Source organism: Meles meles, chromosome 9, assembly GCF_922984935.1.
Source record: "Meles meles chromosome 9, mMelMel3.1 paternal haplotype, whole genome shotgun sequence".
In the NCBI taxonomy this organism is placed as follows: Eukaryota; Metazoa; Chordata; class Mammalia; order Carnivora; family Mustelidae; genus Meles; species Meles meles.
In genome coordinates this window covers 47,421,906-47,449,193 of record NC_060074.1, presented here as the reverse complement: position 1 = coordinate 47,449,193, position 27,288 = coordinate 47,421,906, and the positions used below count along the sequence as shown (strand labels likewise).

The following is a 27,288-nucleotide window of genomic DNA, read 5'->3' as shown; positions in this document are numbered from 1 at the left end:
TTAGAAAAACCCTGGCATCACCTGGTAAGACCAAACAGCTCTGGGCTGCCAGGCTAGCCCCTGAGGGCCCCCACCCCGGGCAGTGCCCTCACACCCACTGGCCTGCCCTTCTCAGGAAGAGGAAATAGATGTGGCAGGAGCGTCATGGGCACACCAACCCCAGGTGGAGGCATGCTGGCCACGGGCGTCCCGAAGCAGGGTGGCGTCACACATGGCGGTTATCACTCAGTGCCTTTTTATTGCCATTGGGTTTGTGACTGCTGATAGAGTGCCGGCTTGAGGAGCAACGGGCGGATAAAAACTGTGGCTGGGCAGTTCTTGTGATGAGAGGGACCCGGCAGGAGCCAGGAGGACTCAGAACCTGACGAAGGTGGCATCGATCTGCCGCACAGAAGGCAGGGCCAGCATGATCTTGCGCCGGTACTGCGGGTCCTTCTGCAGGGGGTTCCGCTCCAGGTACACCGTCTCCAGGTTCCTGGCCGCTTTGAGCTCATCCAGGTCGCTCCAGCTCTCCAGCAGATTGTCGTTCATCTGGGGGCAAGCACACACATTAGGGAAGCCTCGAGGATGGAACAGCCCCAGCCTCCTGCCCCTATGTCTGAGCAGGAGCCTGTCGACAGGGCCTGGCCCTCCCTACCCAGAAGCCAGCATGGTGTCTTCCCTGGCTCCTGAGGGAGCCCTCTGTCACCTCTTCACCCCCTGGCCTCACTATTCCCCCATGGGGAACACTCTCGCTCCTGCCTGGAGCTGGGGCTGTGTCACCAGACGGGCTGATCAAGTTAAGATTGGCAGAGAAAAGACAGAGCAACACTGCTTCCAAGCCCCGCCCCATCTCTAGGCAAAGCGTTCAAGCAGGTTCGACTCTACTTCCTACAAACCAGCTTGGGGTTGTTCCCAAGGCCTGACACTATGCTCTGACCATAACCCAGCCAGCATGGCAGCGGCCACGGCAGCCAAACGGCCCATCCGTCCCATCAGTTGCCACTGACCTGCCCCACTGGGATCCCCACTGCAGGCGTCGGAGAGGGAAATGCCCCACCCCCAGCCTCCCGCTGCCCGGGCGATGTCCCCAGGATGAAAAGCTGGATGAGGGCTCAAAGCACGTTAGGGTCCACCCTCCTGACCAAGAGCCAGGAGGATTCTCTGACTCTCAAACCACCATCAAGATGAAGGCATGGCAGGCCTCTGGGTTCAGATGCCCGTCAGAGAGTGGGCCTCTGATGCTCAGTCCACACCTGTCCGTGGTGGTCGTGGCTCCTCCTCGGGGGGCAGGGCAGGGGCCTCCAAGAGGCGAGCCGCCCTGGTTTCTACCAGTTCTCCAAGAATACGGCAGAGGGACAAGTAACAATAGATGGCAGAAGTGTCCCTGAAGGCAAGAGGCAGTCAGCACCTGGCTCAAGGGGGAGGCGAGGGCTTGGACAGGTACACAGCCAGGGACCGGTTCCCAGAGGAATCGAAGCCCTGACCTGTACTGTCTGCCAATCTTGGGGGAGCAGGGAGGAGGTGCACGGCGGGCTCAGACGAGCCAGGGCAATTTGGCTCCAGCCTGTCACTGCTCACGAGGGTTTTGGGTGACAGGAACTTTAAATAAGGGCAAACTGAGAGCTTCTGGGAGTGTCCGCATCACGACCAAGGGGTGTGACACCAGCTTTGTGCCCTACTGGCCTCACCCCCCAGGTCCAATTGTGCCTGTTCTAGAACTCACACATGGAGGGACGGTGGCCCCAGGGTCCCCATGCACAGAGGCAGAAAGCAGGAGCACTCCTCCTAACCGACAGGGAGCAGACCTGTCCTCTGTGAACCCGTGGTAGCAGAAGCTACAGGGTGGTCCATTTCAGCTCCACTTACAGAGAAGTGGTGATGACAAGAGCTGCCCACATGTGCAATGAGAAGGAAGTGGAGCCATTCCAGGAACCCCCAGGCCCCTCGGGCAGGGACGCCAGAGAGGAGCTCAGGCACTCGACAGGCAGGACAAAGGATCCTTGAAAGACCTTCCCAATCTCAATGCTCTGAGGTCACCTTAGTCAGCCTGGAATTCTGTGATGCTGCCTTGGGTCTGGCACATGGCAGCCTAGCATCTGGACAGATGGCGTAAGAAGCCTCTAGTACCAGGCTGTTCTGTGAGTGGGGGTTTGGCAGCCTATGACACGAGGCGGCGGTGGTGATGGTGGGCAGACTGTGGAGACTTTGTAGGACTCTGGCTTTCACCCCGAGGTGCGATGGCACCCTTGGAGGGTTGTGGACTGTAAAAGGATCACATCAGGAAGCTGGGGTCATAGTGCCGGTCAGGGGGGATGGCGGCTGGGGCCACGGAGCTAGCAGCAGAGGGCAGAGAGGCTGGATTCTGGGTAGAAGGGAAAGGGAAGAGGTTTGCTTGTGTATGATGTGTAAGAGAAAAGGAGAAATAAAGGAAGGTTCCAAGAATTTTGGCCCGAAGAATGGGGAGGCTGGAGTCCACGGGTACGGACATTGAACCGAGCAGAGAGAGGAGAACACAGGGGGGCTCCTGGGCTCCAGGCTGGATGTGCTGCTCAGTCCAGGTGGCAGGTGGTCAGCCGACAATGCCCCGTGCTGAGCACGCCGTTGTGGTCGAGGCTCAGGAGCCCAGGGTAGAGCCTGGGCTGGGAACACGAGTGTGTGTGCTGGGGGCATACGAGGGGTATTGTTTAAACTGGAGAGGCTCACTGGGGAGAGGGAGGAGAGAATAAGTCCAAGACTAAACCCCAGGCACTCTAGAGATTTGTGGGAGGAAACAAACTGAAAACCAGCAAAGAAGACTGACAAGTGACCAGGGTGACAGCAGAACCGGGAGAGTGAGATCCTGGAAGCCACACGAAGAACATGTTTCAGGAAGAACTGATACATGTCTGCTGAGGTCAGCAGCAGGTGAGGGATGCAAGGGCCACTGAATCTGCTCTGTGGCTGCTGTGGGGAGCTCGTCTTGGTGTGCCCAGGTGGCAGAGCTGCTGGGCCATGCTGGGGGCACCTACTACTCCTAGGGGACGGGGAGCGCTGGCTGGACTGTATCTGAGGGAAGGTGGTGAGGACATGGCTGATGGAGCCAGGTGAGGATGCCAGAGATCGGGGAGGGAGGCGGGATCCTGGCCAAGGGCGGAGGGTGGGAGGTGTTGCAGCACGTGTCTGGGGCTGGGGCGGGGCACTGCTGGCGGGGAGCACCTGACTGAAGAGGAGGCAGCCTCAGAGAACCACCTCGTCTGCTGCGATGGGAGGCTGGGTTGTAGGGTCTCTCTTCAGCCAGGACGGCTGCCGAAGGTGGAGGAAACAGACCCGGAGAAGCGCAGCTGAGCTCGAACCCGAAGGCAGGAAGGCACGTGGGGGAGTAGATATGATGGGCTCACCTGAGGGTGAGGGCAGCATGATGCCAGGTCCCCGGGGACCCTGCCATGTGGACACCGAAACAAGGATTATGTGTGGTAGGAGCTGTGCTGGAGCACAAGTGGAAGGAAGGGCTGAGGCCACAGGGGCCGTGCACTGGGTGGTCTTTAAGGAGGAGGAGGAGGAAGAATGGTCTGGAGCTGGTAACGAGAATAGGACACCACACAGCCCACCTCCAGGCCCAGCGAGTAATCTGTACTAAACACTGAGGGTTTGGTTTCTCACACTACTTTTTCTTAAGCACAGATCACATTTTCCTACTTGCATATCTAGTGATTTTGGATCAAACACTAGACATTGTGGATAATATGCTACAGAGACTGGATTCTTCGAAGAGGGCTGATTTTTTGTTCTAACAAGCAGCTTAATGACTGGATGATCACCCTGAGGCTGCACGGGCTTGGGGTCACACTTTGTTGGGGCCCCTCTAACTTTGTGGGGACCAGCCTCCAAACTCCACCTCCTCTGGAGTGCGGCTTCAGACTTTATGAGAGTGGATGTGAAGTAGATCTAATCTGAGCCTGTGGTCCTCAATGCTCAGGATGGGCCTTTCTGGAGTCTAGCTGGATAGATGCCAAGAGTGTTGGCAAGATCCCTCCACCTGGGCAGGGCTGAACTGCCCTACACCCCCAGCAGTGCAGCTGGGTGAGCCTTGAGGGGGATGGCCTTGTGCCCAGAGGGCTTAGCCCTCAGCCACGGACTGACAGGGGATGCCCACATGGACCTCTGGGGCGCCTTCTCTGCACAGCTACCCCCTCTCCAGGGCCGTGTCTTGCCATAAACTTTGCTCTCTGCTTCTTCAGCTCAACTGAACTGCCACACCGTCCCGGGGATGCAGCCTGCACACTGTCCACGAAGACAGAGCCAAACCATCTTTGTATTTGCCCAAGGCTGGAGGGCTGGTCTGTGACTAGTTCATAGCCATGGCCAGATGACTGTCTCTAACGACTTCCTGCGATGACACCTCCTTCCAGACCCACCTGTGTAATGTACCCTACTTTCATAGAACTTCTTGTGGGCCTCATGTGTCATCGGCTTTGGGAAAGCTAGATTTCCAGAACCTGGGTCTTGGCCCTAGTGGAGGGACTGAAGCTGTGTCATGAGGGCTTGGACACCGAGAAGGCCCTCTCCTGTCAGCATGAGTGAGCGCCTCCCCTGGAAAGGGACACGGATATAACTCTTTTAGGACAAATTCTTAAGTGTTATTCTACTAAGCCTAAGCCTATACACTCGTACAACCTGAGCCGCCCAAAATGCCAAGTGCAAAGTGAGATGCCATGGCCATGCTGGGGAGGCCAGTTAAGAGAAAGAGAGCACTGAGGCGCCTGGGTGGCTCAGTGGGTTAAAGCCTCTGCCTTTGGTTCAGGTCATGATCCCGGGGTGCTGGAATCGAGCCCTGCATCGGGTTCTCTGCTCAGCAGGGAGCCTGCTCCCTCCTCTCTCTGCCTGCCTCTCGCCTATTCGTGATCTGTCAAATAAATAAATAAATAAATAAATAAAATCTTTAAAAAAAAAAAAAAAGAGAGAGAGAGAGAGAGAGCACCGAATGGGAGAATCACTAAGTGGTGCCTGTACCAGCTGCACTTGGGCCTTAAAACACGCAGAAAGTAGATTCATTTCATAAAAGCAGCAGGACATTGTTTAGAAGAAATAAGTTTTTCTGTGGCATTGTCTGCTTCAAAACCTCTTCCTACCATCACGGTGGCTGATTCTGGCATCTGCTCTGGCCCAGGTGGCCGTGGAGCGCCCATGTCCTCTTCTGTTTCACTATCCAGCTCCTATCTGCCATACCACATGCTTCCGATCTCACACGGCAGCACTAACTTCAGCCCGTCCTTGTCTGCCGTGGGGGCTGTCTTTGTAAACTCCAGACCTCATCACTCAGGATGAGCCACAGCCTGGCCTCAGGATAGTTTTCTTCCAGATTTGGTGAGTGTGGAACTGGAAGTTTTATTGCCACTGGTGGGACACTGTAACGATGTCTTTGATACAGATGACTTTTAGAGAGTTTTATCCTTGTATTTTTCCAAAATGGAACATAAAACCATTCACCTGCATTGTTTCCATACACACTCCAGGGTCTCCCGAGCCCCAGGAAGGGGAGCAATGTTCATGGAGGGAAAACTGATCACCTTCATGTTTCTAAGTTCTTCATGACAGGAATGGAAAGGAGCAGGGCTGGGGTGGGACCCTTCCCTTCCTAGAGCATCTCCCAGGAGATACAATTTTTAGACTCTTTTAAAATCTAGAACATTTTCCACCTTCTACTCACAATTTTCTCTGTTAAATGAAATTGACTTGTTTAAGAAACCCAGTTAACTGCCTTGTAGAAATCTCACTCATTCTGGATTTATCCACCTGTTTTCTTGCAGTGTCATCTAGCTTGTCCTTCTAGCCCCTGTATTTCCTGCAAATTTCAAGTTAGGTCTAAATGCTCGGTTAGAGTAGATTAGACATTTTTGGCAAATATGCTTTACAGATGAACCAAATTGGGGGACACTTAGCATCAGGTTGTCCCACTATCAGGGGTGGTAAATTTGATCACATGGGTAAGCTGGGGAACACACTTCCCTTTTGCAGTTGGCAAATTCTATGTGGGGTGACACATGGCAGACATCCAGCTCTCCAGTGACGAGTGTTGCCTGAATCCGCTACTGGAATTATGCTATAGAACGTGTCCTGTTTGACGTTCTCCCAGTAGATTGCTGATGGTGCTCAAGTCCCAAACTTCACAGGATGTATTTCTTTGCTTTATGATGGTTTTTTGGCTGGTATTTATACAGAAAACATACACTTAATTTCCCCCAAACTCAGTAATATCTTAAAAAAAGGTGTGGGAGAATTCTCAAGACACAGTTTCATACACCACTGGTAGCACATCCAAATCACTTATTTGCTTGAGAATCTGTAGGCCGTTTCAACAAAGGGGATGCATGCCTTATGTGCTGCTGGTGTCAAAAGAGGTTTCTGTTACTTCCTGTAATGGTAGGGACTGAAGAGAGAGCCACAGAGAGCCTCCGTGAGAGAGGCCCACCTTTTCAAAACCCTATCATGGAGGGGCAATCACGCTGCTTTTGCTGTGGTGTGTCTGTCAGTGAGGCCCACACACACTCACAGGCAGGGGTCCTGTTGTCGATCGCCTCCCGTGGCTTCTACTGAGATTTTTTCTCCCTGTTATGAGTGATGCTCTCCTGCTTCTTTGCACACTGAATACTGTGGAGGTGCCATAGAGTCTGAGTTTTGTTGGCCTTCTTTAGAAAGCAGTGTTCCAGGGGTGCACAGGTGGCTTGGCTGGTTAAGCAACTGCCTTCAGCTCAGGTCATGATCCTGGAGTCCTGGGATCAAGTCCCACATCAGGCTCTTCGCTCAGCAGGGAGTCTGCTTCTCCCTTTAACCTCTCCCCTCTCATGCTCTCTTTCTCTAACTTTCAAATAAAATAAATACAATCTTAAAAATCAGTGTTCTGGCAGAGCCTCTTGGTCCCGTGGAGGCTTGGTCACAGGCCCCAGCAGAGTGCCTGACCCACTCCTGATGCAGGGCTGTGTGGAGTGTCGACGGAGCTTCTGGAGTGTTCAGCATTGTCCCTCCGCTCTGGTGGGTTGGAACACGGTTGCTTCCATGTGCTGTGTGGCATCTGGAACCTCCACCTGCCTCTAGTCTGCGCAGCTATCCGCTGCAGGCACACACATGCAGCTGAGCCATCGGCTAAGAAAGCCCCGGGCCAATCACTGGGGCTTTGTTCCTGTGCAGCAGTCTCTCAGCTGTGCACCTGCCTGTGTGTTTCTCATGGGCCCCTGGGAACCCCAGCTCCGATGGCTGCCTCCCTTGTCCAGGGAAACAGCCGCTGCATCTGTGCCCAATTGTCCGTGGAATGTGCCCTCAGCTGAGGCCCAGGGTGTGACCGTGGTGCTCGTCCTGAGCCCACAGCCTGCAGACAGTGACCACCTACGTCTGGCCGTGTCTATAGCTGTTTATGCCGAGCTGACAGGCGGAGGGCCCAACCCCATGCCTAAAACTGCCTCCAAATCCAAATTCAACATGACAGGTTATACTTGCTTGTATCTGTATTTATTTTCTTGTATATGAAGTGTTAGGAAGGATTTGACTCATGTTAGTACATTTATTTATCCTGGAACATATTTAAAATAGTCTGAAAACGACAATACCAACGTTGGTACTAGTGAGTGGTGTTCAAGCTCTTCTTGGAGTTATTTCACACACACCATAGTCAGAGCTCTGGTTCCAACATCACTTAAATAATTCTTTCCTTTGTGTGGCTGTCATACTAATTTGAAATATTGTTAGTCATTTGTTTTAAGCCATTTGGAATTGTAAATTTAAAACATTTAGAAAAATGTGCAAAGCATTCTAAAAAACCGAAACGTGCAAACAGATGTCCTCAGAGAAGTCACAGTGGGTTGCTCACCCTCCACTGGCCCCTCCAGCCCCACAGGCGACCATTCACGCAGGTTAACGTTTCTGGGGTTTGCCTTCACACTCCATCTATGTGCCCACACTACCACTGATTTAGAGCAGCACGCCATGTGTCTGAGGCCTGTCCACGCTGACCTCTGGGAGCCGTGATGATCTGGTGAGGGCAAGGCTATCAAGGCAGCTCCCAACTCCACTGCTGTTTCGCGCTTGGCTTCACACGCCTCCCTGCCCATGACCTTTGCCTCTCCCCCCCCAGAGGTCACCAGTTTCTGCTGATTCACCACTGGCATTTCCCTTGACTCATTCCCTTCTTTCCAACCTGCTGCAGCCACCTAGGACCAGGTCTGCTCATGTGGCCACAGTGGCCAGAGAGGCAGCGTGGAGGGTCCCGGGCCTCTGCTGGCCTCCGCAGTCCTGCTGGCATGAAGCACACTTCAGCAGCCACCCCTGAAATATACCTGTTTCTCCTTTTCCTCCCGGCAGAAGAATGCTCATTGGTGAGATGTAGGAAATACAGTATTAAAAAAAAAAGTAAAAATCACACCTAGTTGAGACTTTCCACACGAGGAAGAGCACTGTCGATCTGCTCTTTCTTCCGCCTGTTCTGGGGGCCATCAACTGCAGCGGGAAGGGGCTGGCCTAAGTTGTCCCTCTCATTCTTTTAGAATACACTTTTCTACACATTTGTTTTTCAGTTATGAAAGAAATACATGCTTGTTATGGAAGACTTGGAGGAACCAAAGAGTATAAAGAGAAACAGGAAAACCAGCTACACGTTTACAATCCAGAGACAAGGGCTTCTTGTATCTGCATCCACACTTCTGGTCCTTTCTCTGTGCACGTGTCCACAGGCAGAGTACAATAACACGTGGATCTCCCCCCAAATACTCTGCATTCCTTTTTCATCAACACTATATCATGAGCATTTTTCTGTAGTTAAATCTCTTTCACAAACGTCATTTGAAGGCCTTGCTTCATAGCAGCATATTTCATCACAGGAATATACCATAATTTATTTATTATTCCCTGCGGTGGAAAAACTGAATAATACAAACCTAAAGTTTCAGAAGAAAATCTGGGCAACTGCTTTTATAAGGTCTGGGTTTATAATCTCTTCTAAACTGGACACTAAACACTAAAAGCAAGGAAAAGACAGATTTGTCTTTCTTTCTTGTAATCTAATCTTTTTCTTTTTTATAATGAACACATAGACTTTCTCATTAGAAAATACAAAGCTACTGCCAATGTGGAACAAGGAATGCTGACATTTATGTGTTTTTGTACATAAATCTTCGACTTTCTCCTCATTTGGCTGGGGTCTCGGGGCTCTGAAGCCCCCACAGAACCCGTGCAGTGCCGAGAGTCCTGCCAGCATCCCCGGGGCACTGGCCGCAGCACAGACCGCCACCCATCTGACAGCCCAAATACCGCAGCTCACGGTCTTCGTGTATTTTAAAAATTGATGAAATAGAAAATGTTTTATGTATTTACAAGCAGCTGTTACTTCTTACTCTGTGACTTGTTTATGCTTTACCCCATTTTTTTAAAGAAGGATTTTATTTATATATATTTTAGAGAGAGCGGGAGTAAGCAAGCAACCACAACAGGGGGAAGGAGAGGGAAAGGGAGAGGCAGGGAGAGAATCCCAAGCAGGCTCCGTGCTGAGCGTGGAGTCCAATGTGGGGCTTCATCTTATGGCTCGTGAGATCATGACCTGAGCTGAAGTCGCGAGTTGGATGCTTAACTGACTGAACCACCCAGGTGCCCCTTTACCCTCCTCTTCTAGTGGCACCTCTGTATGAGCTGTGTTCAATACATGGATATTAGCCTTTAGCACACATATTTGCACAAGCATGTTTTCCAATGTTACTTACAGATGGTCTGTGCCCAACTAATCAACTTCCCCTCCTAAGTTCCTTCCTCTCACCCAGCCAGCTGTGTGCCAGGCACTGCTCTAAGGGCCGCTGAAGTGAGAGTGAGCAACACGTTCCTCTGCATCACGGAGCTCACACACTGCAGTGGGTGAGTGAGATAGGGAAATGAAATTAAAGAAAGAAATAGAACTTCAAGTGATAGAATAAAAAGAGCTGGATTTGCCTTTTTGTCATAAGCCAAAAGGACAAAAAACAAGAAACCACATTTGCATACGTTGGACAACAGGCAAGACAGGACAGCGACTCCTGAGAGCAGGAAAACAAGGGAGGTGAGCTCTCTCCTCCCTGGCCTTCTGTCTGGAGTCCTCTGCAGACCACAGGGGGGCCCAAGCACAGCCTGGTGGCCTTCTGAGCAGAGGCAGGGAATGCAGTTTGGGGAGGCAGAGGTAGCTAGAATTCCTGGAGAGGAGTGAGCTCTGCAGGGAAAAAGCTCCAGAAGAGCACCTGGTGTCCCCTGGAATCTCGGACTGAAAATGGGAGTGTGGATCGGCCCCAGAACAGCGGCCAAAAGCCACGAGCTGGGCAAGGGAAGCTCACGCAGGGAAAGGATGTGTTTGTGCTCCCACCAACCACAGGCAGAGACCTCACAACCGCAGGCATTCGCTAGATACCCAAGGGTCACAGGCTAGAAACAAAGCAGAGAAGCCTTAGAGGATAGGCTTCTTAGACTCACACTAATAAAGCTGAAAACAAGTCTTGAAAGGACCAAGGGGTGACTCAACTATCTGCTAGATAAAAAGTCCAATATGCTTTAAAGGAAAACAACAAAAATCCAGAGAGTCAATAACTGAACGTCTCTCTTTTTTTTTTAAAAGAATTTTATTTTTGCATAATCTCTACGTTCAATGTGGGGCTTGAACTCGCAACCCCAGGGTAAGAGTGGCATGCTCTACTGACTGAGCCAGCCAGGTGCCCCAGTAACTTACCATCCTAATGGCCAGCACCCAATACAAAAATTATTAGCCATTTGAAAAAGGAAGGCTTTAAGGGAAACACACATAAGAGGAGAAACAGAAGCTAAAAAAAGACAACCAAATTTTCTTCAGAGTTGAAAAACATAACATCTGAGATAAAAAGTTGAGTACATGAGGTTACAGCACATGAACGTCATGGAAGAGAAGATCATGACGTCACAGACACAGGAGCAGAAGTCATACAAATGAGAGCACACAACATAAAAGCCAGAGGCCCAGCTGCCAAGCGCTCGACAACATACATGTCACTGGGGGTTTTAGGAAGAAGGTGGGGGAAGGTGAGGGAGAAAAACTGTTTGAGGAAATTGTTTTCAAAACTTTTCTGCATTTGACTTTGAAAACTATATACCCATAGATCCAAAAAGCTCAACAGCACATGACAGGCAAGTGGCAAGAAAGAAAAGTGATAAAAAGAACATAAAATAGCAGCCAGAGGGAGAAAGACGCATCGCACATGAGGGAACAAGGACAAGAACAATGAATCACTTCCCATCAGCGAGAACTGGGGCCCAATAGGGTAAGTTCTCGGCATTGTAAGACAGCCTCGGGGCGCCTGGGTGGCTCAGTGGGTTAAGCTGCTGCCTTCGGCTCAGGTCATGATCTCAGGTTCCTGGGATCGAGTCCCGCATCGGGCTCTCTGCTCGGCAGGGAGCCTGCTTCCCTCTCTCTCTCTCTCTGCCTGCCTCTCTGCCTACTTGTGATCTCTCTCTGTCAAATAAACAAATAAAATCTTTAAAAAAAAAAAAAAAAAAAAAAAAAAAAAAAAAAAAAAAAAAAAGACAGCCTCCCACCAAGCTGCCACACCAGGACTGTACACCTGTAACTCTACCCTCCAAGAATTAAAGCAAAGCAGAGACTTTTCCAGATCAGTCAAAGCGGAAAGAATTGGTTTACAGCATGCTGCCCAATAAAAAATGTCAAAATTCTTCAGGTGGAAGGTAAATGCCACAGTGCAAACTATACAAAAGACTAAAAAATGCCATAAATGGTAAAACAAGTCAGTTTTCTTGTTATTAAATTTCCTTTGAGGCAGCTGGGTGGCTCAGTCCGTTAAACATATGACTCTTGATTTTGGCTCACGTCATGATCTCAGGGTCATGAGATCGAGCCCCATGTTGGGCTCTGCACTCAGTGTAAAGTCTGCCTGGGATTTTCTCTCTCCCTCTGCCCTTCCCCACCCACCTGGGCGCTCTCTCTCTTTAAAAAACAAAAAAAAAATTAAATTTCCTTAAAAGATAACTGATACAGCGACCTATCATGGGGTTTAAAGCCTATTAAAAGTAAAACATAAGACAATGTTAGCTGTTGGAGAGGAAAGGAAGCGTATTTCTCCTTCTGTTATTTGTGATGTGGTGTAATATTACTTAAAGGCAGACTGTGATAAATTAAAAATACACTTTGTGATTCCTAAAATAGTCACTAAAAACAAACACACAGATAAAAGCAAATATGCCGATAGTGGAAATAAAATGGAGTATCCCCAAAATAACAGCATTTTTCCCAATCCGAAAAGAAGGTAGGAAAAGAGAGAAAAAGGAACAAATAAAACACAAACAGCAAGATGGCCGACTTAAACCCAGCCATGGCACAGGATGCAAGTAAATGCAATTATATTAAATTTAAGTAGGATAAACACCTCGCTTGAAAGGCAGAGATGGGGGATGCCTGGGTGGCTCAGTCGGTTAAGCCGCTGCCTTCAGCTCAGGTAATGATCCCAGGGTCCTGGGATCGAGTCCGCATTGGGCTCCTTGCTCAGCAGGGAGCCCGCTTTTCCCTCTACCATGGCCTGCCACTCTGCCTTGCTTTCTCTGACAAAAAATAAATAAAATCTTTAAAAAAAAAAGTTAAAAAAAAAAAAAGAAAGAAAGGCAGAGATGGGTCAGACTGGGTAAAAAAACAAACCCCTGTGTGCTCTATAAGAAATACATTTTACTTATTATGAAGACACAGGTTGAGTAAATGGATGGAGAAAGATACCCATGGAAACAGTAATCAGGAGAAAGACAGAATGGCCAGATTAACACAGAGTAGACCTCAGGACAAGAACAGAGGGCAGTGAGGAAAAGGGATATTCCATATGATAAAAAGATAATGTTTCAAAAAGACACTATAATCCTACATGTCTGTGCAACTAATAAAAACCTTCAAAATACAAGAAGCAAAAGCTGACGGCGCTGACAGGAGAAAGCAAATCCAGAGTCATGACTGGGATATTTCAACATTCTTCTGTTCATAATTGGCGGAACAAATAGAACATCAAGAAACACAGAATTTGGGTGATTAAAAATTTATGAGGACTGCCTTCCCACATCTCTTTCAGAGACTGGTTACCAACTAAGCACCCCCACATGTGGTATGAGCATGGCAGGGCTAGGGAGCTCCCGGTCTGTGGGCTCCCCTCCGGAAGGCACAATCCCGCCTGCTTCACAGGGCTACTGGGATCAGAAGACCAGAAGAGAGAGCATTCAGACACGGTCAAGTGCTGTAAGCTCGGCCTCACTTAATTGTCTCCATCTGGGGTCTAAGCAGCAGATGCCCTGGGTGTCACAGGGGCAGGGACTATCCAACTTTGAGCAACTGCCAGCTTGCCTGCCTACCTGATGGTGGGGTGCCCCGCTGGCCCCTACCTGTGGTCTCAGTGCTCCAGGTCACACGCTCTTGTCCTTTGGCAGGTCACGGAGAAGGGACTACATGTTTCAGAAACACGGCTTCATGATCATCTGGAGTACCTGTCACCCAGGCCCTCTGCCACAGGGCTCCTCATTTGACCTTGGGTTTCTCTGTATGGTTCCCTGGCCTTTCTAGAGCCAAATCCCTTTGCTCTGATCCAAGCAGCCTATCCCCAGCTGTGCCTTCCTGTAGGGGTAGGCTGCACACTAGACCCACTGGGCTCATGGCGGCTGGCTGGTGTCCCCAGCCTGTGACCCTTTTCTTTCCTACCTCTAATTCTTGGTCTCGTGTACCCAGATTTGCTCTGGCATCACAACCTGACACTACCTAAGACCCAGTGTTATTAACAAGGGGCTGGGGACATTCTCACAGCAGGGTACTTATGTTCAAAGCACACCCAGATGATCTTTTAAGATGAGGAAAGAAAACCACACAGGCTGTGAGCAGGGTCAGCAGCATGGCTGGACGAGGAAGGATCGTGCCCGAGACTCAGCATGAATCCTGGTCAGACTGAGTACATCCAGGACAACATTCGGCTCACAGCATCACAGGGTCAGATATGAGCAGGAATCCCAGCGGGGCCACCAGCCTGGGCACAGGCAGCATACATGCCCATGGGCTCTCACGCAGAGGGCCTCGGCTCAGGGATCATTTGGCAATGCGTGCAGAGGAGTCCAGAAGTTAAAACTTCCTACATCCTGTTTCTCTCCCTACTGCTTCTTACTCCCTCTGCAATTTGACTCCCCAAAGCTATCAGAGAAGAGTCGGCAAAGTCCAGGAGGACGGGCTGCACAAGTCCACCACCTTCTCCTTCTGTGAGGCATGTCTGCATTGAATGCACGAGCTCCTGGGCTGGGTTTGGCAATTCCAGGGTTTCTCCATCTGGAGTAATGTGGGGCTGGAAACTCTGCTCCCATGTGACGGCGACCCACAGACAAAGCCCACACCAAACCTGGTGAGTGCCCACCTGCCTCACCCTCCTGGGGGGTCTGGGGCTGACACTCCTGCCCTCGCTCACAGCACACCACTCCGAGGTACCATTTCAGCAGAAGCCACATCAACCCCAGCATGTATCCACTTACCCAGAACTCCTGCAGCTCTGTTAGATGGCTGACGTTTTCAATTTTTTTGATTCTATTTGATGCAATGTCCAACATCGTAAGTTTGTTCTAAAATAAGGAGATAAGATTTTTCCTGAATTATCTCAGTTCAACAATGGTTGTGTGACCGCGCACATGGCATCGGGGGCCCAGCTTAGAGCTGCAGGGCGAGCCACCTTCTCCACCCTCATGGCACAGGAGGGGCCCAACAGGATGGGGATGCAGGCCACCCAATTTGCTCCCACATGGAACCCTCACAGCCACTGTGCAGAGCACTCATCAATCATTCCTGGTACCTGATGCTCCCAGCCCTAGACTCCCAGACCCCTGCGTGCTAGGGTCCCCATCCTGGCGAGACGCATGGTCCCGGAAGAGCACAGTGACACCTCCCTGGAAGCAGGGCAGGCCTGGGGCTCAGGGTGGGGGGCAAGGGGGCTCTGTTGCATGGGGGCATCTGGGTGGGCTCTGAAGAAGAGGCAACACTTGTAGCCACATCTACTCAGTCTATCTTGAGGACATGTACAATACCACAAAAATAATCCTCAGGGGCACCTGGGTAGCTCAGCGGGTTAAAGCCTCTGCCTTCAGCTCAGGTCATGATCCCAGGGTCCTGGGATCGAACCCCACATCGGGCTCTCTGCCCAGCAGGGAGCCTGCTTCCCTTCCTCTCTCTCTGTCTGCCTCTCTGCCTACTTGTGATCTCTGTCAAATAAATAAGTAAAATCTTTTTAAAAAAGTAATCCTCAGAATAGTATTTTTGTCTTCACTTAGAGATGAGGAGCTGGGGAGGAAACTGTCCAGATACGAGCCAAGGTGGGAGAGAGGGCACTAGTGGCCCCAGCCCGTTCTCTCAGAGGACGCCCTTCTTCTGGGAAGAGGCCACCAGGAGGAAAGGGCAAAGAGGAAGTGGAGAGAGAGTGGGTCGGGTGCCGGCCTGGGATTTACAGCTGATAGGAGAGAGCGGAAGGAGTGCTCGGCCCTGCTGGAGCAGTGTCTGGAGTGACTGAGCACCCTCTCTCTGCAGGCCAGACACTGTGTCTCCTGTTTCCAGCCTGCGCCCCACGATCCCTTCTCCTAGGAGTGCTCGGCAGATGCTGTTTTTCACATCACCTAAGCCTCAGGTGTATTTTTTTTGAAGCTCAGCTTCAAGATTTAACAGAGTTGAATAACACTATAGTAAAAATGAAGACTGTTAAAGCTTGCATTGCTTGCTAAACCAGGTTTAATCAAACTAACCAGCAAATTTTTCTTAAAATCAAAAGGGAAACATTTAGAAGTTGGTTGACAACCTTCTTGTGTACGTATTTCTGACTGTGAATCCCTTCTTATATTTTCTGCTGTGTTCCTGGGATTCTGATTCCAAACCTTCCCAAGTTTTAAGGGAAAGTTACCAATTGTCTCAATAAAATAAAAACAAATCCGTGAACACACTCGTCAGCCTGTAGCCAGCAGCCATGCTGACTTGGAAGGGCTCTGGCCCCAGTGTCTGACTCCTTGAGGGCCCGCCCTCTGCCCCCACCATGTCACCTAGCAAGAGTGCTGACCAGTCACCCTCCAGGCAGCCACAGGGTCCATGCCGTGTCGCATGCCAGCTGGGCATGGGCACGTGGATGAGGAGTTCCTCTGTGTAGCTTGTGTACTTGGGCTGTGGTTTGAGTGCAGCGTGGCAGGAGGCTCCTGCCTGGGGGATGGGGTCTGTAGCAAACAGGGATTTAGGGGGTCTCGGCAGAAGAGGGTGGGTGGCAGGCAGTGCCAGGATGGGGATGCCCCTGCAGTGACCTCGAGCCCTCTGAGCCCATCCTGCGGTGGCTGGTGTCACCGGGTACACGTGCAGAGACGCAGGCAGGCTTTGGTTGCAGTGCAGACTCTGCGCCAAGGCTCGGTCCCGGGGACGCTGTGGCTGGCAGGACTGGGCCTGGGACCCTGAGCAGAGGGTCTTGGTTATGTGCTCGACACTGTCCTGTGTTTTTCTGGGGACCTGGACAGTGTTTTGAAAGCTCATCCGAAAGCAAACCAGTAGAGAACTGCTTCCCCCTGCCAAAAAAGGGAGGGGGGTAGGGACTGGGCGGCGGGAGGGGTGAGCAAGTTCAGCAGACAAGGGTGTCCATTGTGCAGTGACACACAACAGACAGCCGTGTGTGCAGGGAGGGGGCTGCGTGGGGTGGGGTGCCCTGAATGCTGAGGTGGCATCACAGGTGGTACTGGGATGGGGATTTGCCATTTGGGAAAAACATTCATTTACTTCCTTACTTCCCAGAACAAAAATAAATTCCATATCAATTAAGAGAAAAAACTTAAAATGAACATTTGACTTCCAATTGAATGAACCCCTGGGGAGACTGTCACATTGGACCAATGATAAATGTTCTAATAACTAATTATCTTTAAAGTCACAACTGCTTTTTCCTTTTTTTTTTTTCTGTTTTGTTCAGAGGCCTAACAATGATCTGGCGTTGAACCCAGACCACAGTGTAGCACGTCTACCGGTAAAATTCTCCACTTTTGCTTCTTTCCCATTTCCTGGGGACCTGCGCTCCGTTGCCCACACCGCAGACAGCACCCTGTCCCCAGCCTCCATAGAGCCCAGCCTCTCCCACCTGGGCCTCCACCGTCCATCCTGCACGGCCCCAGTGTGCGCCCAGTGGATTCGCTGGGCTATAAGCTCTCAGTCTGACTGCCAAGTGAAGGAAGGCAACCACACTTATCACGGGCCAACTGTAACTCCTCGAAAATTCTAGGTAGTGCTAAAATGAAATTCGGAATGTGGTTTTCCCTCTAAAACATGGCTAATGGTGACTAGACCCAGGGGCTGAGGCACAGAAGCCAAAGAAGCCTTTACTAAGACTGAAATGCTAGGTTTAGAATAACAAAAGTAACCATATGGTTACCTTTGCTGGCAATAAACAAAACAGAAAAAAAAAAAAAAAAACCCAGTAAAATTGAATGAGAAAAAGTATTTTATTTGTCTTGACTACCACAGGGAGGAAAAGCAGGCTTGCCTACAGGCAGCTGAGAAAGGCAGTGCCCAGTGCTGCTCGCCCTCCCCACTCAGCACATCTAAGGCTGTCTTGTGTGGGGCAAGAGCAGGGCTATCCCTGGGAGGTGGAGAGGCCCTCCTCATCCCTGTGAGGGTGGCTGAAAAGCAGGGAGGAGGAGGGACGTGCAGGAAGTCCGTTCAAAGCTAAGGTCTCTTGGCCCCTGTGGTCTGGGAAGCCATGGGTCAGGAAGTGCAGTGGCCAGGATGGGGAGGGAGGGACAGATGCCGACACCTGCCAGCCCTCCACAGGCTGGGGCCCCTGGGAAGAGGCCGAGGTACTGCTGGGGGCCGCAGTGTGCAGCACTGGCTCCCCACTCACCTGGGGGAGAGCGGAGACTACATGAACTTCATGCGTGTCCCAGTGTGAGTGGGGATGGTCTTGACCATAAACCCCTAGAGGTAACAAGTCTTCTTCAGAACAGGACTCACCCGCACCGCCCCGGACACACAAGCCCATGTCTTACATTGTTCTCCAGGCCCTCGATGACCTCAATGCCGTTGTGGCTCAGGTACAGCTCTCGAAGATTCACCAGACTCTGCAGACCCTCCATCTTGGTCAGCCGGTTGCTCTGCAAGACGGAGGGCCAACAGCCTCAGAACAGCAGAGGGGAGGGAACAAATTGGCTCTTAGCACGGGAGACCACTCCTCTTGGAAAGGACTAATGCTAGGGCACTGCATTCCAAGTGTGCCAAAAGGGAGCGAACGTAGTGAGCGCACTCCAGGTTTTAAGTCTGCCGCACTGGCTAAAATGCTATGTGAGAGTTGGAGGCCTTAGGTGAAGCACTCACTTCTTTAGATATGCCTGGAAAGGTCTACCCCCATAATTCAGTCATTCAAAAATGTCAAATCCACTGAATATTTTAAAATAAATTACTTCGCACTTCTTTTAATATACATTGTAATGCAAAGTATATGGTCCTTTTTAAGAAAAGAGTCTGCAGAACGTCTACTTTGCAAAAGGCACAACTGGTTTTGGGGAGACCCGCCACACCCAGCACACGCTGTGGCACCTCACCTCGAGGGCCTGGTGTACTCAGGGGCTTGCAGACACAGGGCTCTGCTCTCTGTGTGGGCATGGAAGCTTCCACCATGGAGCCAGATGCTTCAGGAAGCCTTATTAGCACAAGCTCAGCCTTCTTGAGACGACCCTGTAGCTAGAAGCCACCCAGGGAAGGACCTTTTATGTGTATGGATGTGGAGTCTCTGAAACCTAACACTTCAGTGGCTCCCTGATGGTGAAGGGAGCGCTGATTCTGGACACAGCGGAAGACGAGTGTGCGGGGTGCCGGGCAGTTCTGTCCCAGCCGGGGCTCGGCCACAGGGGCGTGAAGGCGTGTCAGTACCTGCATACTGAGCACCGTCAAGTTGGTAAGTGCATCCAGGTTCTGAAGCTTAGTGATCTTGTTTTTCCCCAAAAACAAACTCTCCAGACTGGTTAACGTGTCAATATTTTCAATTGCCTGTGAAAAAGACAGGGTCACAGTGAATATTGTGTGGCCAACTAGCCGGAGCAGGGTGGGCGAGGGGCCCGGGCAAGGAGACACAGCCATCTGGACTGCAGCCCTGGATGGGGGCAAGTTATCTGTCGACTCTGGAAATTATCCACTGAAATCTCACTTAAAAGATGGCTCGTCCAAGGTCTCATCTCCCAGGCTTACCCCAAGCCTCATGAGCCCGAGGTCAGGGGGCATCCACAGGTGACCAGCCCCCCATCAACCGCTGAAGCTTGGACTCACACGGTATTGTTAGTCCATGGAGGGTTCATTAAAATGCATTCTGGGAACCTCGGTCTCCACAGAAGCGGCCCTGACCTCAGGATGCCACCCAGGATTCCTGGGAGCAGGCACCCCCATTTCATGACTCACTGTCCTCCATCTTAGGATTAACAACCCTCCCTCCCTACCAGAATCCTGTGCTCCTCTACTCAACCATCAATCTCAGTGCCTTGCAGAGAGCAGGTGGCCCAGGACATGCTGACTGACTGGACCTACTTCCCTCCCGAATTCACTGCCTGCTTTTGGGCACATGCTAATCCACCAGCAGGGCAGAAGGCAGGTGCATTCCACCCTGCACATCACAGCAGGACTGGAGGATAAGGATTCAGGGGCGGGGCTTCCTGAACTGCCTACGCTGATGTGCAATGAGCCACCATTCCCCTAGAAACGCTGCACAGAGATATTTGATAAAATGCTGACATCTGGACCACTCTTCACTCTTTAGTTTTAAACAGGCTACTTTGCTATATGGGCCACATGACTGCTCACAACTGTCCCAGGAGGCCCTCCTGGGTTTGCATCCTGCCCAGCTCTCAAGGGCCAAGATGGGCTGAGTACAGTGTGCTGTGAATGTCCAAGAGTTAGACGGAGGGCTGTTTGCAACACAGAGGTGGGGGAAGAAATGCTTGGACAACTGTCTTCACTGGTATAGGTGGTCTTCTGGCTAGCAGAGATCCTCATCACTGTCCTGGTGACCCTTCCTCCTCTTTGCTGGCAAACAGCTGCCACCACTTCCCCACCCCCCGCCAACGTCAGTCCTTCTGTGACTCTTTCTGCGTTTCCACCACGGGTTCTGCCCAGTAGCTATCATCAGATGGGTAAAGGCCTGCTCCTATGGACACCAACCTCTTTACTGAAGCATCTTCTGTCTCCTCTGCCCAGTACTTCCAGAGGTCAGACAGAACGTGACAGGATGTAAGGGTGCCGTGGGGTGTGTCCAAGTTGTATGCAGCTGCCCAGGGAGAATGGGCCAACCAAGTTACTGAGTCGCAACATGCTTCCTATAGCCCCTGTGTGCAGGTCAGGTCACTGTAAGCCACCACTCTGCCGTGTCTGGGACACTGTCATCTCAGAGAGGCCACCAAAGAACACAACCTCAGCATATGAAAACCAAAGTGCTTCACTCGGGTGGAATGTAACTGGGATGCTTTGCTAAGGTTTAGGCTATGATCTGGATGAAGAACAAATGAAATTTCCGTGCAGAGAAAGGGCTAGACCACGTTCTTATTAACACTGACCTGCAGTTAACATTCTCTTCCTGGGAAATCAAACCCCACCATATGGAGCAGCAGCCAAGCACACACCCCAGCACCCACCACCGCCAGTCCCCAAGGCCAGGCCCCTGGCCACACACCCGCACCTACCCGGATGCGGTTGGAGCCCAGCTCCAGCATCTGCAGTTGGTGTAAGCTGCTTATGTTCTCGATCTTACTGATTTTATTGTTAACCAGGAAGAGCTTCTTCAGTCGTGTCAGCTTGTCGACTCCTTCAATGTTTCTCAGCAGATTGAAAGAAATATCTAGAATCCTGAGAATAAGCAAAACATTTCAGGGCTCTTTTAAAAGCCCAGGTGGCATGAGGCTCAGAATGCAAGTAAGCTGGAAGCAGCCCCCCCACCAGGTGGGCCACACACCAACCCAGCTGCCTGCCAGGCTCTCGGCAGGACCCTGTGGCAGAGGTGGCCCCCAGGGCTGGGAGCTGGGGACCAGGGGTGATTCTGGGGAGACGGAGCAAGCCCCGCAGTCATCCCCCGGACTCATGACTCACTCCAACTGTGTCAGCGCCTCCAGATTCTCAATCTTCTTGATTTGGTTGTCATAAAGATCCAGCTCTCGCAGACTCTGTAACTCCTCCAGATTTTCAATGTATTTAATTAAATTTTGACGGAGGCAGAGAGTCTGAGGGATGAAAAAGGACAGTTGACACAGGCAACAGGGAGGCCACGAGATGCCATTTGTGTCACAACACCAGCCTTCCAGGGCAGGGGATGTACTTTTTCATGCTCCCGTTGTCTTCTAGAAACGTGCCAATAATGGAGACGATGGACAGACACCCAAAGAGGGGTTGGAGGCAGGCCTCGCACTGAGCAGACCTCCTTGGTGAGGGAGGCACTGGTTAGGGTTGGGTATGCGTGCTGTTTCCCAGCAGAGCAAACTGGCAGTGGGTTCAATTTTGAACAAACTGAACTGAACGAGGTAAGGACTATAGTCCGGGTGTGCTTAACTGCAGGCAGGCTCTGCACTGGCTCACTGTCTGGGCTCGGGGAGCGGCCATCGACCTCCTGAATAGCGCTGCAGACCCCGCCATGTTTAGGATACAAAGTGCTGATGGCAGTTCAGGACACGGGCCAGCAGCTTCTGCAGAACCAATCCCGTTAGGCATGTGCCCACACCCCTTGGGTGGGATGGTCTCCGGGGTGTCAGCATCCCCTCCAGAGGAAGGACAGAGTTGCCCTCACCTTTACTTTCTTCAGCACGTCGAACCCCTCAATCTTCCCAATGCGGTAGTGATTCAGATCAACGTCCTGAAATGAAGAAGAAATTGAGCTGCTGAGCAGCACCTAAAGGCTTGCTTCCTGGAGGTGAGTGCAGGGCAGGGTGAGACACTGTCAAGCCTGTAGACAAGCAACAGTGAAACAGAGGTCGGCTGCAAGATGCTCGCTGGCAGTCTGACATAAAAATGAGCAGCGAGTAAAGTCTGTCTTCCCCCCAGCCCCCTGAGTGCAAACATGGGCCCAGGCAGTCGCTGAGAGCTATGGGCTTGGGGTGGGGGTGGGGCCCAGGTGAGGCTTCCTGTGGTCTCCCGCTTGCTCGGAGCTGTCAGCGTTCAGTGTGCTTCCAATGTTGGGGAGGTCGAGGCCCTGCCATGGACAATGTAATCACCAGACCTACTTGTATCATTCAGATGACAAGGACGGTTCATCGGCCACCCAATCATCTGGTTCCAGATCTGGAGTTTCAATCACTGGTATTAGAAACAACCAGGACACAAGGAATCTGACCCAACCAAGCGGGGCACAGACGACTTTGCCTAGGAAATCACTTACTAATCTGGAACCTCCATAAAAAACACCCTGAGAGTCAGAGTGGTCCATCACCATGGCCCCCAAGGTTGTGGCCAGCAGGGGGCATTACCTCTGCATCTCTGTCCAGGCTGATGGTTTCCATATCCACAGGCAGCTCTTGTCCTTCTGAAAAAATGAGAAGGAAAAACAAAGCCCATTCAGAGCCCTAGTGTCCATGGCCCTGGGACTTGGGCTGCTTGGCTCAGAGCGAAATCACGCCCAGCAGAAGCCGCGTGGCGGCACACGGAGGCTCTGGATGGTGCGGCAGGGTTAACGCACTGCTCCAGTCACAGTCGCCTTTCAAGTATTCGTATGTTCCTGAACTCGGCTACCAGCAAAGGTCTCCCAACTTCTATGTGTGCCACTAAACTTGCCTGGGAAGGACATGTAGCCTGAAACTGTTTGCAGGAAGGAGGGAAGAGGCCGACAGAGCCTCAGGTGAGCCCAGTGGGCGGTAGGGGAGTGACCCAGAGCTGCCCAGCTGGCAGCAGCCGGCCCTCTCCTCTCTCGTCTGTGGCAATAAATTAGACCACGTGAACACTGCTCATGCTGGGCATGTCAGACGTTCTAGAATGTGCCTTTTATTGCTTTGGAAAGTGGCCTTGAATCTATAAACACTTATCTCTGCAAAGAGGACACCAAAACAAAGGACAGCTCGACAGAGGGACTGGAAAGCCCTGACCGATTTAAACACACTTCTCCGCCGGAGGCACGAGCTGCTCCCAGCAGAGACCCTCCTGCTCCAGTGCTGGGGGAGAGCTGTGCAATGTGCTCAGGCCCCAGCCCAATGGCCTGCCATTAGCCGCTTCCTGGTCTTCGTTTCTCCTGAACTGATGGATGCGTGCCTGTCTAAAAACAGCTCAGTGCTTGAAAACAGTAACAGCGATCCTTGGATTTCATCCACATCTGACAATTTCTCCCCTCAGTCTGCTTGTCTTAGCATCTGAATGAGGTCATATATTGTGACTGGATGACACTTCTCTAATGTCCCTTCTGGCTGAGGAAACTGGGCTGCCTGGCTTGACACGCTCATGGTGGGAGCATGTGGCTCCCACTCTCCTGGAAAGCGGCTGTCCTCACTGCTGTTTTTGCCTGGTTCCTACTGCTGCCTGCCCTCCATCGCAAAGCTGTATCTGCTTCTGCCGTGGAATGGGCCTGCAGCCCTCAGACCTCATGCTCCTGGCACCTCCCAAGGACCAGGGATTCACTCTGCTGGCCAGCCTGGGCCCTTGACTGGAGGCAGCTGAGAGGAGCACTTGACCAGCTTAACCACACAGTACTGGCTGAATTCAGTCTTCTCACGATGCCTTCTCCATAACAACCAACAATGCCCAATCAAAAAAAATATATCGTTTGCTACAGTTTATTATTTACTGGAATTATTTGCTATAACTTTACAAGGTATCAACCAACATAGGAATGAAATAAAAGGAGTTGGGCAAAACCAAGAGATATACCCAAATTACTCCTCGCCCCCAGATGGCACAAATCCAAGATCCATGAACTGTGGAAGCTGTAAGGAGAGAGGCAGCACAATGAATGCAGGTGCCCAAGCCACCCAGCGTCCACACCAGGACCATGAGAGTGCAAGGCAGCACTGCAGACAACTGAGCATGGCTGGTGGGTAGAGACCAGGCCTGAGCTCCATAGGACAGGTGGTCACAGAGCTTAATGTGGCTGTGTCTGTAGCATGCCCAGCACTCAGGGCAGGCCCCTCAGGACAGCTTAACCTCTGCAACAGTTACCAGCCTAGAATGTTTCCCCAAATCTATCATGTATTCATCTTTTTCTTTTTTTAAAATAAGGAAAATAAGTGCAAGGTAACAGTTGACACATTTGAATTTTATTTGAACTTAGGACTTAAGTAAATACAGGTGGGAGCACCAAGTCCCGATTTCTCTTAAGGACTTATAAGACTACAAATTTCCAGAGGTTGCTTTTTTAAAAATATTTCATTTATTTATTTGAGAGCGAGCACATGCAAGAGCAGGGAGGAGTGGGAGAGAAAGAAGCAGGCTCCCTAATGAGCAGGGAGCCTGATGTGGGACTTGATCCCAGGACCCTGGGATCATAACCTGAGCCAAAGGCAGCAGCTTACCGACTGAAACACCCAAGTGCTCACCCCCTACCCCCATTTTTAACATTTTCCAGAGTGCTTTTTTTTTTTTTTAAAGATTTTATTTATTTATTTGACAGACAAAGATCACAAGTAGGCAGAGAGGCAGGCAGAGAGAGAGGAGGAAGCAGGATCCCTGCTGAGCAGAGAGCCTGATGCGGGGCTCGATCCCAGGAACCTGGGATCATGACCTGAGCCGAAGGCAGAGGCTTTAACCCACTGAGCCACCCAGGCGCCCTTCCAGAGTGCTTTTAATTAGCTAGTCATCTGGAACAAAGAACGCTGGGTTCGGATAAGCTGGGTTCAAGTCCAGCTGCTCTACTTTGTCACTGTGAGCTCCAGGGTGAGCCCCCAGGAGCCTGCACTCACCACCCAGGGAGAGAAAAATCCCCAGGACAGGGCCCCACCAACTCTCTAGTCCTCCATGAGCGCCGGATGTTTGGATGGGAGAGCAGGTGATGCTCCCACCCGCTTGGTCGTTCCGTGACTCAGTTAGACGTAACGAAAGCTTCCATCCGTCACTCCCGGGTACTTATTCCACCCACGCCGCTTCCAGAACATCGACTCTGGAGCTCCAAAGTAAATGTGGATGACACTTTTGTGGTAATCTCCCTTTGCCTTAAAATTAGGTTGCCATAGTTACCAATCATCTTCACTGGCACAGAGCACCATGTTATTTTAAAAATTAGTTTTTTTTTTTTAGAACTTGTGGGTTTTATCACCATAAGGGTAGAGCATGATTATTACTACAAGTCCATACATTGCATATAAATCTAGACAATGCAGAAGGTACAGCACTCTCTTAAACCTGCTGTTCAGAGACCTTCAACTGCAGTTTGATGTGTTTTCTCTTTAAGCATGTTAAAACTTAGATATTATTAACCATTTTAACAGTAAGACTTTGACATGCGTACTGTTTGGAAACGTGCTGTTGTTTCCTACTAATGTATCCTGCACATCTTTCTGTCTGTTCATATGCCCTCTCTCATTCTTTTCAACGTAAATCAATTTTTCTAACCAAACCAACAAATCACGGTTGGGGAGGGCAAAAAACCACCACTATCGACTGAGAACTTACTTTTCTCTCATCTCTAAATTAATACTGTTGCTGTTTTTAATCACTAAAACAGGAGGCTACTGAGATATTTTCTGCATGAAACAATTTTCCCAACATCTTAGCAATTTAGGAGTCATATGGCCCAGGCCTCTCATATGGTGAAGCATGACTTAGAAATGACTTCTCTAGGGCGCCTGGGTGACTCAGTAGGTTAAGCAGCTGCCTTTGGCTCAGGTCATAATCCCCAGGTCCTGGGATTGAGTCCCGCATTGGGCTCCCTGCTCAGCAGACAGCCTGCTTCTCCCTCTCCCTCTGCCTGATGCTCTGCTTACTTGTGCTCTCTACCTCTCTGTCAAATAAATAAATAAAATCTTAAAAAAAAAATGAAAAAAGAAAAAAGAAATTGACTTCTCTAAAATACTAAAGGTGCTAGTCTGAAATCAGTTTACATGACTAGGATAGGAAACAAAAGCATCATCAGCAAAAATATTTTTTTTTTTCAAATCTTGCATTCTGAATATACGGTTAATAAAACAGTTTTCTGATTCTGTCTCAGATGACACGCCAGTACTAATAATGTTATTAGTAGTAGCATTTGCTTCAGTGGAACTAAAAAAAAAAAAGGGCATCCTGCTTGCAAGTGGCATAAATGAGTCAGCCCATGAAGGGAGTGCCTCAGGGGGCGCAACGCTCCGAAAGCATGGCCATCAGTCCCCCGCGGGCCTCTACTGCCACATCAGATCGAGAACCAGCCAAATGAATGCCCCTCCTGTGTAGCAGTCCTCCCAGGCCCTCGCCTCCACACCACACAACGCGGTGTGGTGGAGTTGGGCAGATCACATGCAACATGGCCGCACCCTCCCCCCTTAGAGAGTTTAAGGCTCTTAACTCAGCCTGGTACCTTCTGGGTCCTCTTCCCCCTGCTCCTCTCCATCCTTTAGGCTGTGCTCACTGAGGTCCGCCACTATACCGCTGCTCTGCTTCTTCCCTTCCTCATCGCCAGACTCTTCAGATTCGACTCGCCTGTCAACTAAGCCCACACACATCAGTAAGAACTCACAGCCACTTTATGTGACTCCCTGAAGAACATTTAACAGACGGACATCAAGCTGTAAGTCAAAAAGACTTCATTGAGAAACATTTGTTGAAGTCAGCTCAACAAACACGAGTGTCTTTCCTGTCTTGGGCACCATCTGCAGCGTATAGTGGTGGGGACAACTTGTGTGGGGGAGGGCAGAGCAGGGAGGACACATGGGGACTAAGATGAGTAACAGACTATTCCTGCCCTCAAGGAAATTGTGAAGAATTCCCAGATGTTGTAAAAGCCCTGGATCATTTGTGACCAAGCGGACTAACAGGTGACACAGTGAAGCACCTCCTGTGTGGTTCACTTTTGGCCTGGACGTCCACATAGCGGGGACCATCGTGACCCTTCCACCACATACCTTCATCCATGCTCCACTATCCATTTGGCCAAGAAAACCAGCCCAGTTCACAGGCCCACGTTCTGAAAGAAATCAAGACTAACTCAAATCAGACTGTGGGCAGAGGGAAGGCTGTAATGAAAAAGGAGAAGATGGCCAATAGTGCCAAATGACCCACATAAAGGTCACTGATGCCAAACATCTGCACACAGTGATACCAGCCAACAGCTTTGAAAGGCTGGGAAATAAGTATTTTTTGAATTAATAAATAAGGCAAGACTAAATATGGCAGATTGGTAAAATCCT

At 50.6% G+C, this 27,288-nt stretch overlaps 1 protein-coding gene across 3 annotated transcripts in view; it reads right to left on the bottom strand.

The window, feature by feature from the left end:
• Nucleotides 1-218: 218 nt before the first annotated feature.
• The window catches only part of PPP1R7 (protein phosphatase 1 regulatory subunit 7), a 29,559-nt gene continuing 2,489 nt past the window's right edge, over nucleotides 219-27,288 (bottom strand). Inside the window, exons 2-10 of one of the 3 annotated variants that reach the window (XM_046018846.1) lie at nucleotides 26,448-26,588; nucleotides 22,456-22,511; nucleotides 21,780-21,845; nucleotides 21,089-21,219; nucleotides 20,686-20,848; nucleotides 18,890-19,006; nucleotides 18,010-18,114; nucleotides 14,491-14,577; nucleotides 219-531 (exon numbers count right to left, since the gene is read on the bottom strand). In XM_046018846.1, coding sequence (XP_045874802.1) covers nucleotides 355-531; nucleotides 14,491-14,577; nucleotides 18,010-18,114; nucleotides 18,890-19,006; nucleotides 20,686-20,848; nucleotides 21,089-21,219; nucleotides 21,780-21,845; nucleotides 22,456-22,511; nucleotides 26,448-26,588 — 1,043 coding nt within the window. In that variant the 3' untranslated portion in view covers nucleotides 219-354. The remainder of the gene's footprint in view (nucleotides 532-14,490; nucleotides 14,578-18,009; nucleotides 18,115-18,889; nucleotides 19,007-20,685; nucleotides 20,849-21,088; nucleotides 21,220-21,779; nucleotides 21,846-22,455; nucleotides 22,512-26,447; nucleotides 26,589-27,288) is intronic. The other 2 variants (XM_046018847.1, XM_046018849.1) reach the window with 2 other exon arrangements.